The sequence below is a fragment of the Electrophorus electricus genome, chromosome 3, assembly GCF_013358815.1.
Source record: "Electrophorus electricus isolate fEleEle1 chromosome 3, fEleEle1.pri, whole genome shotgun sequence".
NCBI classification, from domain to species: Eukaryota; Metazoa; Chordata; class Actinopteri; order Gymnotiformes; family Gymnotidae; genus Electrophorus; species Electrophorus electricus.
In genome coordinates, this window is record NC_049537.1 from 26,123,307 (window position 1) to 26,137,908 (window position 14,602).

Sequence of the window (14,602 nt, forward strand, 5' to 3'; positions counted from 1 at the left end):
CTGTCATATCACTTCTGAATTCAGTAGCTTTTTACATCTTTTAGTTAAGCTCTCTCTGGTGTACAGACATGTACTGTGTCTTCATATTGTTAACAACTGAAATTCATTTTTTTACTCTACAGGAATCAACTGTCAAAGAAACAAATTACATGGAGTCTTTGCCCCTGAACAGCGAGACTAAATTTGAACATAGTCCTTCACCTACACAGCTTAAGAAACTCGATCCATTAACAGCAGACAGTAGCACAGCTGCTGAAGACAGGAGTTCTGTGCCTGACACATCTGCCCAGCCTCTCGACACACTAATATCAGAGAGAACCGAGCCTGCTTCACAACTCTCCAGACCATCTGAATCGAGTGCTCACGAGCCTGAGGACGTGCTTCGAGACATCAGACGTGCTGCAGTAATGGAGGAACCTCAAGGAGTGATACCAGCAGCTGATCTCAAACCAGGAGAGACAGGACTGTTCACAGTAAAGCCTCTTGTGGAAGCTGTAGACGTGGAGGCCATGAGCAAGGGGACCCAGCCAGTCCCTCAGGAGATGCTCCCTGACCGTGTGGAAGAGGAAAGGTCCATCTGCAGACCCACAGAGGAAGGAGCAGAGATACAGGCTGCTTTCAGTAAGGTCCCACAGGCAGCCAGCCCAGTCAGTGAGGTGGAGGAGCCCTCAGTGGCCACACTGAAGCTCTCTCGCCTAGACGCAGACACTGGTCCTCAGGAGCACACAGCACTGGTAAACTGTTACTTTACTCCTCCATCTTGTAATCCCTCATGTCTTACCTCCTGCATGCACTACTGCACATATTCTCATCTCTTTAAGTATCAGTCTTAAGCTCTCACTGGACAGGGCTGAACTACTGAGGTATTAAGACATACTAACTTGTTCACTGAAGGTGAACTGCACTGAACTTGTAGTACATGTCATTAATTATCCTTGTTGTCAGGCACGAGGTGCAGAGTGTGTTAAATAATGTCAGAAATCAAACTATACGGGTTTAAGGCATAAGAGAAAATTGGTGGAAAACCAGTTTTGAAAATCAGTGGATTGCTAACAATTGAAGCCACATACTGAATATCACACTCACCACTGCAGGATTCTCAAAACTGAAATATCCCCTTGTTAAGCAGTGTGTAAAAACCATTAAACAGCATTTAGTACCAACAGCACCGAATGAGGGTGAGTGTCGTGTGTGTGTGTGTGTGTGTGTGTGTGTGTGTGTGTGTGTGTGTGTGTGTGTGTACGTGTACTGTTTCTCACTGCATCCTGCTGTGTGTCTTGTTTAGCCCTCTGCTCCCACCGTGACACATCTGAACCAGAACCTAGAAGAACCTCTGAACCAGGAGAGTGCTGAACCGGATGCTCCGACCATGGTCCAGGTGTCTATCACTAAGGTAAGATTTACCTTCCTGTCATATCACTTCTGAATTCAGTAGCTTTTTACATCTTTTAGTTAAGCTCTCTCTGGTGTACAGACATGTACTGTGTCTTCATATTGTTAACAACTGAAATTCATTTTTTTACTCTACAGGAATCAACTGTCAAAGAAACAAATTACATGGAGTCTTTGCCCCTGAACAGCGAGACTAAATTTGAACATAGTCCTTCACCTACACAGCTTAAGAAACTCGATCCATTAACAGCAGACAGTAGCACAGCTGCTGAAGACAGGAGTTCTGTGCCTGACACATCTGCCCAGCCTCTCGACACACTAATATCAGAGAGAACCGAGCCTGCTTCACAACTCTCCAGACCATCTGAATCGAGTGCTCACGAGCCTGAGGACGTGCTTCGAGACATCAGACGTGCTGCAGTAATGGAGGAACCTCAAGGAGTGATACCAGCAGCTGATCTCAAACCAGGAGAGACAGGACTGTTCACAGTAAAGCCTCTTGTGGAAGCTGTAGACGTGGAGGCCATGAGCAAGGGGACCCAGCCAGTCCCTCAGGAGATGCTCCCTGACCGTGTGGAAGAGGAAAGGTCCATCTGCAGACCCACAGAGGAAGGAGCAGAGATACAGGCTGCTTTCAGTAAGGTCCCACAGGCAGCCAGCCCAGTCAGTGAGGTGGAGGAGCCCTCAGTGGCCACACTGAAGCTCTCTCGCCCAGACGCAGACACTGGTCCTCAGGAGCACACAGCACTGGTAAACTGTTACTTTACTCCTCCATCTTGTAGTCCCTCATGTCTTACCTCCTGCATGCACTACTGCACATATTCTCATCTCTTTAAGTATCAGTCTTAAGCTCTCACTGGACAGGGCTGAACTACTGAGGTATTAAGACATACTAACTTGTTCACTGAAGGTGAACTGCACTGAACTTGTAGTACATGTCATTAATTATCCTTGTTGTCAGGCACGAGGTGCAGAGTGTGTTAAATAATGTCAGAAATCAAACTATACGGGTTTAAGGCATAAGAGAAAATTGGTGGAAAACACTGAGTTTCATTGATGGGGTCAGTCCTCATATCTCCATCAACTACAGTGTATGTGGGACTTTGAGGTTGTGAATTAAAAAGGTGTGAAGTCCAGCCGTGGATAAGCATCTGATGTAGAAGTGTAAAAAGCACAGTCACTGCCAGACTCTCACTGTGTTCAGAGAAGTAGCCATCAATATCTGTGCTACTCTGGGAACGGAAACGCTTAATGAAAATCAGTGGATTGCTAACAATTGAAGCCACATAGTGAATATCACACTCACTACTGCAGGATTCTCAAAACTGAAATATCCCCTTGTTAAGCAGTGTGTAAAAACCATTAAACAGCATTTAGTACCAACAGCACCGAATGAGGGTGAGTGTCGTGTGTGTGTGTGTGTGTGTGTGTGTGTGTGTGTGTGTGTGTGTGTGTGTGTGTGTGTGTGTGTGTGTGTACGTGTACTGTTTCTCACTGCATCCTGCTGTGTGTCTTGTTTAACCCTCTGCTCCCACCGTGACGCATCTTAACCAGAACCTAGAAGAACCTCTGAACCAGGAGAGTGCTGAACCGGATGCTCCGACCATGGTCCAGGTGTCTGTCACTAAGGTCAGATTTACCTTCCTGTCGTATCACTTCTGAATTCAGTAGCTTTTCACATCTTTTAGTTAAGCTCTCTCTGGTGTACAGACATGTACTGTGTGTTCATATTGTTAACAACTGAAATTCATTTTTTTACTCTACAGGAATCAACTGTCAAAGAAGCAAATTACATGGAGTCTTTGCCCCTGAACAGCGAGACTAAATTTGAACATAGTCCTTCACCTACACAGCTTAAGAAACTCGATCCAGTAACAGCAGACAGTAGCACAGCTGCTGAAGACAGGAGTTCTGTGCCTGACACATCTGCCCAGCCTCTCGACACACTAATACCAGAGAGAACCGAGCCTGCTTCACAACTCTCCAGACCATCTGAATCGAGCGCTACCGAGCCTGAGGACGTGCTTCGGGACATCAGACGTGCTGCAGTAATGGAGGAACCTCAAGGAGTGATACCAGCAGCTGATCTCAAACCAGGAGAGACAGGACCGTTCACAGTAAAGCCTCTTGTGGAAGCTGTAGACGTGGAGGCCATGAGCAAGGGGACCCAGCCAGTCCCTCAGGAGATGTTACCTGACCGTGTGGAAGAGGAAAGGTCCATCTGCAGACCCACAGAGGAAGGAGCAGAGATACAGGCTGCTTTCAGTAAGGTCCCACAGGCAGCCAGCCCAGTCAGTGAGGTGGAGGAGCCCTCAGTGGCCACACTGAAGCTCTCTCGCCCAGACGCAGACACTGGTCCTCAGGAGCACACAGCACTGGTAAACTGTTACTTTACTCCTCCATCTTGTAGTCCCTCATGTCTTACCTCCTGCATGCACTACTGCACATATTCTCATCTCTTTAAGTATCAGTCTTAAGCTCTCACTGGACAGGGCTGAACTACTGAGGTATTAAGACATACTAACTTGTTCACTGAAGGTGAACTGCACTGAACTTGTAGTACATGTCATTAATTATCCTTGTTGTCAGGCACGAGGTGCAGAGTGTGTTAAATAATGTCAGAAATCAAACTATACGGGTTTAAGGCATAAGAGAAAATTGGTGGAAAACACTGAGTTTCATTGATGGGGTCAGTCCTCATATCTCCATCAACTACAGTGTATGTGGGACTTTGAGGTTGTGAATTAAAAAGGTGTGAAGTCCAGCCGTGGATAAGCATCTGATGTAGAAGTGTAAAAAGCACAGTCACTGCCAGACTCTCACTGTGTTCAGAGAAGTAGCCATCAATATCTGTGCTACTCTGGGAACGGAAACGCTTAATGAAAATCAGTGGATTGCTAACAATTGAAGCCACATAGTGAATATCACACTCACTACTGCAGGATTCTCAAAACTGAAATATCCCCTTGTTAAGCAGTGTGTAAAAACCATTAAACAGCATTTAGTACCAACAGCACCGAATGAGGGTGAGTGTCGTGTGTGTGTGTGTGTGTGTGTGTGTGTGTGTGTGTGTGTGTGTGTGTGTGTGTGTGTGTGTGTGTGTGTGTGTACGTGTACTGTTTCTCACTGCATCCTGCTGTGTGTCTTGTTTAACCCTCTGCTCCCACCGTGACGCATCTTAACCAGAACCTAGAAGAACCTCTGAACCAGGAGAGTGCTGAACCGGATGCTCCGACCATGGTCCAGGTGTCTGTCACTAAGGTCAGATTTACCTTCCTGTCGTATCACTTCTGAATTCAGTAGCTTTTCACATCTTTTAGTTAAGCTCTCTCTGGTGTACAGACATGTACTGTGTGTTCATATTGTTAACAACTGAAATTCATTTTTTTACTCTACAGGAATCAACTGTCAAAGAAGCAAATTACATGGAGTCTTTGCCCCTGAACAGCGAGACTAAATTTGAACATAGTCCTTCACCTACACAGCTTAAGAAACTCGATCCAGTAACAGCAGACAGTAGCACAGCTGCTGAAGACAGGAGTTCTGTGCCTGACACATCTGCCCAGCCTCTCGACACACTAATACCAGAGAGAACCGAGCCTGCTTCACAACTCTCCAGACCATCTGAATCGAGCGCTACCGAGCCTGAGGACGTGCTTCGGGACATCAGACGTGCTGCAGTAATGGAGGAACCTCAAGGAGTGATACCAGCAGCTGATCTCAAACCAGGAGAGACAGGACCGTTCACAGTAAAGCCTCTTGTGGAAGCTGTAGACGTGGAGGCCATGAGCAAGGGGACCCAGCCAGTCCCTCAGGAGATGTTACCTGACCGTGTGGAAGAGGAAAGGTCCATCTGCAGACCCACAGAGGAAGGAGCAGAGATACAGGCTGCTTTCAGTAAGGTCCCACAGGCAGCCAGCCCAGTCAGTGAGGTGGAGGAGCCCTCAGTGGCCACACTGAAGCTCTCTCGCCTAGACGCAGACACTGGTCCTCAGGAACACACAGCACTGGTAAACTGTTACTTTACTCCTCCATCTTGTAATCCCTCATGTCTTACCTCCTGCATGCACTACTGCACATATTCTCATCTCTTTAAGTATCAGTCTTAAGCTCTCACTGGACAGGGCTGAACTACTGAGGTATTAAGACATACTAACTTGTTCACTGAAGGTGAACTGCACTGAACTTGTAGTACATGTCATTAATTATCCTTGTTGTCAGGCACGAGGTGCAGAGTGTGTTAAATAATGTCAGAAATCAAACTATACGGGTTTAAGGCATAAGAGAAAATTGGTGGAAAACCAGTTTTGAAAATCAGTGGATTGCTAACAATTGAAGCCACATACTGAATATCACACTCACTACTGCAGGATTCTCAAAACTGAAATATCCCCTTGTTAAGCAGTGTGTAAAAACCATTAAACAGCATTTAGGACCAACAGCACCGAATGAGGGTGAGTGTCGTGTGTGTGTGTGTGTGTGTGTGTGTGTGTGTGTACGTGTACTGTTTCTCACTGCATCCTGCTGTGTGTCTTGTTTAGCCCTCTGCTCCCACCGTGACGCATCTGAACCAGAACCTAGAAGAACCTCTGAACCAGGAGAGTGCTGAACCGGATGCTCCGACCATGGTCCAGGTGTCTATCACTAAGGTAAGATTTACCTTCCTGTCATATCACTTCTGAATTCAGTAGCTTTTTACATCTTTTAGTTAAGCTCTCTCTGGTGTACAGACATGTACTGTGTCTTCATATTGTTAACAACTGAAATTCATTTTTTACTCTACAGGAATCAACTGTCAAAGAAACAAATTACATGGAGTCTTTGCCCCTGAACAGCGAGACTAAATTTGAACATAGTCCTTCACCTACACAGCTTAAGAAACTCGATCCATTAACAGCAGACAGTAGCACAGCTGCTGAAGACAGGAGTTCTGTGCCTGACACATCTGCCCAGCCTCTCGACACACTAATATCAGAGAGAAACCGAGCCTGCTTCACAACTCTCCAGACCATCTGAATCGAGTGCTCACGAGCCTGAGGACGTGCTTCGAGACATCAGACGTGCTGCAGTAATGGAGGAACCTCAAGGAGTGATACCAGCAGCTGATCTCAAACCAGGAGAGACAGGACTGTTCACAGTAAAGCCTCTTGTGGAAGCTGTAGACGTGGAGGCCATGAGCAAGGGGACCCAGCCAGTCCCTCAGGAGATGCTCCCTGACCGTGTGGAAGAGGAAAGGTCCATCTGCAGACCCACAGAGGAAGGAGCAGAGATACAGGCTGCTTTCAGTAAGGTCCCACAGGCAGCCAGCCCAGTCAGTGAGGTGGAGGAGCCCTCAGTGGCCACACTGAAGCTCTCTCGCCTAGACGCAGACACTGGTCCTCAGGAGCACACAGCACTGGTAAACTGTTACTTTACTCCTCCATCTTGTAATCCCTCATGTCTTACCTCCTGCATGCACTACTGCACATATTCTCATCTCTTTAAGTATCAGTCTTAAGCTCTCACTGGACAGGGCTGAACTACTGAGGTATTAAGACATACTAACTTGTTCACTGAAGGTGAACTGCACTGAACTTGTAGTACATGTCATTAATTATCCTTGTTGTCAGGCACGAGGTGCAGAGTGTGTTAAATAATGTCAGAAATCAAACTATACGGGTTTAAGGCATAAGAGAAAATTGGTGGAAAACCAGTTTTGAAAATCAGTGGATTGCTAACAATTGAAGCCACATACTGAATATCACACTCACCACTGCAGGATTCTCAAAACTGAAATATCCCCTTGTTAAGCAGTGTGTAAAAACCATTAAACAGCATTTAGTACCAACAGCACCGAATGAGGGTGAGTGTCGTGTGTGTGTGTGTGTGTGTGTGTGTGTGTACGTGTACTGTTTCTCACTGCATCCTGCTGTGTGTCTTGTTTAGCCCTCTGCTCCCACCGTGACACATCTGAACCAGAACCTAGAAGAACCTCTGAACCAGGAGAGTGCTGAACCGGATGCTCCGACCATGGTCCAGGTGTCTATCACTAAGGTAAGATTTACCTTCCTGTCATATCACTTCTGAATTCAGTAGCTTTTTACATCTTTTAGTTAAGCTCTCTCTGGTGTACAGACATGTACTGTGTCTTCATATTGTTAACAACTGAAATTCATTTTTTTACTCTACAGGAATCAACTGTCAAAGAAACAAATTACATGGAGTCTTTGCCCCTGAACAGCGAGACTAAATTTGAACATAGTCCTTCACCTACACAGCTTAAGAAACTCGATCCATTAACAGCAGACAGTAGCACAGCTGCTGAAGACAGGAGTTCTGTGCCTGACACATCTGCCCAGCCTCTCGACACACTAATATCAGAGAGAACCGAGCCTGCTTCACAACTCTCCAGACCATCTGAATCGAGTGCTCACGAGCCTGAGGACGTGCTTCGAGACATCAGACGTGCTGCAGTAATGGAGGAACCTCAAGGAGTGATACCAGCAGCTGATCTCAAACCAGGAGAGACAGGACTGTTCACAGTAAAGCCTCTTGTGGAAGCTGTAGACGTGGAGGCCATGAGCAAGGGGACCCAGCCAGTCCCTCAGGAGATGCTCCCTGACCGTGTGGAAGAGGAAAGGTCCATCTGCAGACCCACAGAGGAAGGAGCAGAGATACAGGCTGCTTTCAGTAAGGTCCCACAGGCAGCCAGCCCAGTCAGTGAGGTGGAGGAGCCCTCAGAGGCCACACTGAAGCTCTCTCGCCCAGACGCAGACACTGGTCCTCAGGAGAACACAGCACTGGTAAACTGTTACTTTACTCCTCCATCTTGTAATCCCTCATGTCTTACCTCCTGCATGCACTACTGCACATATTCTCATCTCTTTAAGTATCAGTCTTAAGCTCTCACTGGACAGGGCTGAACTACTGAGGTATTAAGACATACTAACTTGTTCACTGAAGGTGAACTGCACTGAACTTGTAGTACATGTCATTAATTATCCTTGTTGTCAGGCACGAGGTGCAGAGTGTGTTAAATAATGTCAGAAATCAAACTATACGGGTTTAAGGCATAAGAGAAAATTGGTGGAAAACCAGTTTTGAAAATCAGTGGATTGCTAACAATTGAAGCCACATACTGAATATCACACTCACCACTGCAGGATTCTCAAAACTGAAATATCCCCTTGTTAAGCAGTGTGTAAAAACCATTAAACAGCATTTAGTACCAACAGCACCGAATGAGGGTGAGTGTCGTGTGTGTGTGTGTGTGTGTGTACGTGTACTGTTTCTCACTGCATCCTGCTGTGTGTCTTGTTTAGCCCTCTGCTCCCACCGTGACACATCTGAACCAGAACCTAGAAGAACCTCTGAACCAGGAGAGTGCTGAACCGGATGCTCCGACCATGGTCCAGGTGTCTATCACTAAGGTAAGATTTACCTTCCTGTCATATCACTTCTGAATTCAGTAGCTTTTTACATCTTTTAGTTAAGCTCTCTCTGGTGTACAGACATGTACTGTGTCTTCATATTGTTAACAACTGAAATTCATTTTTTTACTCTACAGGAATCAACTGTCAAAGAAACAAATTACATGGAGTCTTTGCCCCTGAACAGCGAGACTAAATTTGAACATAGTCCTTCACCTACACAGCTTAAGAAACTCGATCCATTAACAGCAGACAGTAGCACAGCTGCTGAAGACAGGAGTTCTGTGCCTGACACATCTGCCCAGCCTCTCGACACACTAATATCAGAGAGAACCGAGCCTGCTTCACAACTCTCCAGACCATCTGAATCGAGTGCTCACGAGCCTGAGGACGTGCTTCGAGACATCAGACGTGCTGCAGTAATGGAGGAACCTCAAGGAGTGATACCAGCAGCTGATCTCAAACCAGGAGAGACAGGACTGTTCACAGTAAAGCCTCTTGTGGAAGCTGTAGACGTGGAGGCCATGAGCAAGGGGACCCAGCCAGTCCCTCAGGAGATGCTCCCTGACCGTGTGGAAGAGGAAAGGTCCATCTGCAGACCCACAGAGGAAGGAGCAGAGATACAGGCTGCTTTCAGTAAGGTCCCACAGGCAGCCAGCCCAGTCAGTGAGGTGGAGGAGCCCTCAGAGGCCACACTGAAGCTCTCTCGCCCAGACGCAGACACTGGTCCTCAGGAGCACACAGCACTGGTAAACTGTTACTTTACTCCTCCATCTTGTAATCCCTCATGTCTTACCTCCTGCATGCACTACTGCACATATTCTCATCTCTTTAAGTATCAGTCTTAAGCTCTCACTGGACAGGGCTGAACTACTGAGGTATTAAGACATACTAACTTGTTCACTGAAGGTGAACTGCACTGAACTTGTAGTACATGTCATTAATTATCCTTGTTGTCAGGCACGAGGTGCAGAGTGTGTTAAATAATGTCAGAAATCAAACTATACGGGTTTAAGGCATAAGAGAAAATTGGTGGAAAACCAGTTTTGAAAATCAGTGGATTGCTAACAATTGAAGCCACATACTGAATATCACACTCACCACTGCAGGATTCTCAAAACTGAAATATCCCCTTGTTAAGCAGTGTGTAAAAACCATTAAACAGCATTTAGTACCAACAGCACCGAATGAGGGTGAGTGTCGTGTGTGTGTGTGTGTGTGTGTGTGTGTGTGTGTGTGTGTGTGTGTGTGTGTGTGTGTGTACGTGTACTGTTTCTCACTGCATCCTGCTGTGTGTCTTGTTTAGCCCTCTGCTCCCACCGTGACACATCTGAACCAGAACCTAGAAGAACCTCTGAACCAGGAGAGTGCTGAACCGGATGCTCCGACCATGGTCCAGGTGTCTATCACTAAGGTAAGATTTACCTTCCTGTCATATCACTTCTGAATTCAGTAGCTTTTTACATCTTTTAGTTAAGCTCTCTCTGGTGTACAGACATGTACTGTGTCTTCATATTGTTAACAACTGAAATTCATTTTTTTACTCTACAGGAATCAACTGTCAAAGAAACAAATTACATGGAGTCTTTGCCCCTGAACAGCGAGACTAAATTTGAACATAGTCCTTCACCTACACAGCTTAAGAAACTCGATCCATTAACAGCAGACAGTAGCACAGCTGCTGAAGACAGGAGTTCTGTGCCTGACACATCTGCCCAGCCTCTCGACACACTAATATCAGAGAGAACCGAGCCTGCTTCACAACTCTCCAGACCATCTGAATCGAGTGCTCACGAGCCTGAGGACGTGCTTCGAGACATCAGACGTGCTGCAGTAATGGAGGAACCTCAAGGAGTGATACCAGCAGCTGATCTCAAACCAGGAGAGACAGGACTGTTCACAGTAAAGCCTCTTGTGGAAGCTGTAGACGTGGAGGCCATGAGCAAGGGGACCCAGCCAGTCCCTCAGGAGATGCTCCCTGACCGTGTGGAAGAGGAAAGGTCCATCTGCAGACCCACAGAGGAAGGAGCAGAGATACAGGCTGCTTTCAGTAAGGTCCCACAGGCAGCCAGCCCAGTCAGTGAGGTGGAGGAGCCCTCAGTGGCCACACTGAAGCTCTCTCGCCCAGACGCAGACACTGGTCCTCAGGAGCACACAGCACTGGTAAACTGTTACTTTACTCCTCCATCTTGTAGTCCCTCATGTCTTACCTCCTGCATGCACTACTGCACATATTCTCATCTCTTTAAGTATCAGTCTTAAGCTCTCACTGGACAGGGCTGAACTACTGAGGTATTAAGACATACTAACTTGTTCACTGAAGGTGAACTGCACTGAACTTGTAGTACATGTCATTAATTATCCTTGTTGTCAGGCACGAGGTGCAGAGTGTGTTAAATAATGTCAGAAATCAAACTATACGGGTTTAAGGCATAAGAGAAAATTGGTGGAAAACACTGAGTTTCATTGATGGGGTCAGTCCTCATATCTCCATCAACTACAGTGTATGTGGGACTTTGAGGTTGTGAATTAAAAAGGTGTGAAGTCCAGCCGTGGATAAGCATCTGATGTAGAAGTGTAAAAAGCACAGTCACTGCCAGACTCTCACTGTGTTCAGAGAAGTAGCCATCAATATCTGTGCTACTCTGGGAATGGAAACGCTTAATGAAAATCAGTGGATTGCTAACAATTGAAGCCACATAGTGAATATCACACTCACTACTGCAGGATTCTCAAAACTGAAATATCCCCTTGTTAAGCAGTGTGTAAAAACCATTAAACAGCATTTAGTACCAACAGCACCGAATGAGGGTGAGTGTCGTGTGTGTGTGTGTGTGTGTGTGTGTGTGTGTGTGTGTGTGTGTGTGTGTGTGTGTGTGTACGTGTACTGTTTCTCACTGCATCCTGCTGTGTGTCTTGTTTAACCCTCTGCTCCCACCGTGACGCATCTTAACCAGAACCTAGAAGAACCTCTGAACCAGGAGAGTGCTGAACCGGATGCTCCGACCATGGTCCAGGTGTCTGTCACTAAGGTCAGATTTACCTTCCTGTCGTATCACTTCTGAATTCAGTAGCTTTTCACATCTTTTAGTTAAGCTCTCTCTGGTGTACAGACATGTACTGTGTGTTCATATTGTTAACAACTGAAATTCATTTTTTTACTCTACAGGAATCAACTGTCAAAGAAGCAAATTACATGGAGTCTTTGCCCCTGAACAGCGAGACTAAATTTGAACATAGTCCTTCACCTACACAGCTTAAGAAACTCGATCCAGTAACAGCAGACAGTAGCACAGCTGCTGAAGACAGGAGTTCTGTGCCTGACACATCTGCCCAGCCTCTCGACACACTAATACCAGAGAGAACCGAGCCTGCTTCACAACTCTCCAGACCATCTGAATCGAGCGCTACCGAGCCTGAGGACGTGCTTCGGGACATCAGACGTGCTGCAGTAATGGAGGAACCTCAAGGAGTGATACCAGCAGCTGATCTCAAACCAGGAGAGACAGGACCGTTCACAGTAAAGCCTCTTGTGGAAGCTGTAGACGTGGAGGCCATGAGCAAGGGGACCCAGCCAGTCCCTCAGGAGATGTTACCTGACCGTGTGGAAGAGGAAAGGTCCATCTGCAGACCCACAGAGGAAGGAGCAGAGATACAGGCTGCTTTCAGTAAGGTCCCACAGGCAGCCAGCCCAGTCAGTGAGGTGGAGGAGCCCTCAGTGGCCACACTGAAGCTCTCTCGCCCAGACGCAGACACTGGTCCTCAGGAACACACAGCACTGGTAAACTGTTACTTTACTCCTCCATCTTGTAATCCCTCATGTCTTACCTCCTGCATGCACTACTGCACATATTCTCATCTCTTTAAGTATCAGTCTTAAGCTCTCACTGGACAGGGCTGAACTACTGAGGTATTAAGACATACTAACTTGTTCACTGAACTGCACTGAACTTGTAGTTCATGTGGTCATGTGATTAATCATCGTTGTCTTCCAGCAGGATGTGCGTGGTGAGCTGCGTGAGCAGAGGGATCTGATCAAAGCTATCGGTCGCCACGTCTACTCCCCCAATGTGGCGTGGGAGGAGCAGGCTTCATCTGGGATGCACACAGGGTAGGACGCTTGTTAGTCTCACTTGTTAGCCAGGACCTCACGGTGGCACCGCGCAATTTTCCAGAAAGTCAAGTGGGAATCTTGTTGTAATGCATGAACTGTATTCAGTGGGAGGTTGCTGATGTATCACAATAAAGAGCAAAACGTGTGTCATATCCCCCCCCGCCTCTGTGTCTGTGTGCAGTGGAACAAGTTATAGTGACACTGGGTCACCAGTAAAGAAGGCTACCGGCAACCAGGGATGGATCCAGCTTCTATCCAGCCTACAGACTCTTCTGGACTCAGTCAGCACAGAGCAAGATAGAACTACATCAGAGGTCAGTGTCAGTCTTGTACAAAGACTATAAACTGACACTCTGTGTATGTGAATCTCTTTCCACGATGCGCTTATATGCACTAAACTGTTATAATGGCTTTCATGTGATCATGTTCTCTGCAGTTGAGTGTGCTAGCTGAGGGTGAGGTGAGGGATGTCTCTGGATCCCATCTCGCACAGGAACTGCGTGGATATACCGAGCAGCTCCATTGTCTTTGTAATGCCACACAAGATGTGGGCACGCCGGTGAGTTTGAGGCTGTCAAGTTGTCTTCTATCCCATTACAGAACTGAGTTATTCCTCAGACAGGGAGCCCTTGGCTTGCATTTAAGTAACAGATCCTGGACTTTGCAGGCTGCAGAAGAGGCCTGGGATGCTGTTCAGTCTGAGCTCGGTGAGGCTCTGACCGGCCTGAGTCACACCCTCTGCGGCATCACACACACCCTGCGGTGCCCCCCCGAGACACGCCGGGAGGCAGGTCAGCTCCGGCTGCTCGTCCTGCAGGTAACCCCACGTTATCTGTCAGCCAGCTGGGTTTGGCCCGCCACTGCGGGTGCCTCGTGGGGTCTCGCTGATGTCTGGCCTCTGCTCTCCTGGTCTCCCAGAGTCTGTCAGCACAGCTGGCCTCCGTGGCCACTGAGACCAGCAGCCTGGGCTCGGAATTCGCTGCCCTTTCCGGCCCCGGGGCGTCTGACGCATCTGCCTGTCTGGAGCATCTCCGGAGTTGCGTGGTGTCTCTTCAGAGAGCCCTGGCATGTCGGGAGAAGGAGCTAAGCGTGTGGCTGGGTCACACGTCTCGGCTCCAGGAGTGCCTGCTGGAGAGCCCAGTGTCTGTGCTGGAGGTCAGGGTCCCTCAGCAGAGCAACGCCAGCAGCCTGCTTCTGGACATGTCCAGCGAGCAGGTAGAACGTCCCCGCCCTCGTTTGAACCACGGGGTCTCCAGCGAACCTCCCCGCGGATTGAATCCGCCTTCTTGCTACGTAGTCGTTTGCCTGAGCGTCACCGACTCTCCCGTCACCCTTCTGCCGTCCTATCAGAGTGCACGGAGTGGAGTGTGGAATTCCATGCGGGAGCTGCGGGAGACGTCGGGGGAGAGTCCGGCGCTCCGCCGCTGTTCCCGGGCGCTCCTGCAGGGCCTGGAGGCTCTCGCGGAGCTGGGCTCTGAACGGCTGCAGCACACCAGGAACACACGGCCTCTAAGCTACCACCAGCTCCAGAGCCTCCTCTTGCAACACAAGGTACTATGCGCATCCATCAGCCCTGTAGCTTTATTCCAGTGTAGCGCAGCGTTCCCACCATGGCGAACTACTTAGCACTGTATACCCATGTTGTACAAGTCTAATGTTTTGATAGGCGAGTTGATAGATGAACCTC

The 14,602-nt window shown here is 47.8% G+C and overlaps 1 protein-coding gene across 1 annotated transcript in view; it reads left to right on the forward strand.

Annotated features, from left to right (window-relative positions):
• The window catches only part of LOC113569314 (nesprin-2), a 95,579-nt gene that overhangs the window by 52,108 nt on the left and 28,869 nt on the right, over positions 1-14,602 (forward strand). Inside the window, exons 87-109 of the mRNA XM_035524396.1 lie at positions 123-555; positions 700-734; positions 1,286-1,393; positions 1,531-2,142; positions 2,947-3,021; positions 3,159-3,770; positions 4,579-4,653; positions 4,791-5,402; positions 5,934-6,041; positions 7,318-7,425; positions 7,563-7,997; positions 8,694-8,801; positions 8,939-9,550; positions 10,108-10,215; positions 10,353-10,964; positions 11,759-11,833; positions 11,971-12,582; positions 12,797-12,912; positions 13,097-13,229; positions 13,352-13,474; positions 13,583-13,732; positions 13,834-14,130; positions 14,266-14,466. Coding sequence (XP_035380289.1) covers positions 123-555; positions 700-734; positions 1,286-1,393; positions 1,531-2,142; positions 2,947-3,021; positions 3,159-3,770; positions 4,579-4,653; positions 4,791-5,402; positions 5,934-6,041; positions 7,318-7,425; positions 7,563-7,997; positions 8,694-8,801; positions 8,939-9,550; positions 10,108-10,215; positions 10,353-10,964; positions 11,759-11,833; positions 11,971-12,582; positions 12,797-12,912; positions 13,097-13,229; positions 13,352-13,474; positions 13,583-13,732; positions 13,834-14,130; positions 14,266-14,466 — 6,360 coding nt within the window. The remainder of the gene's footprint in view (positions 1-122; positions 556-699; positions 735-1,285; positions 1,394-1,530; positions 2,143-2,946; positions 3,022-3,158; positions 3,771-4,578; positions 4,654-4,790; positions 5,403-5,933; positions 6,042-7,317; positions 7,426-7,562; positions 7,998-8,693; positions 8,802-8,938; positions 9,551-10,107; positions 10,216-10,352; positions 10,965-11,758; positions 11,834-11,970; positions 12,583-12,796; positions 12,913-13,096; positions 13,230-13,351; positions 13,475-13,582; positions 13,733-13,833; positions 14,131-14,265; positions 14,467-14,602) is intronic.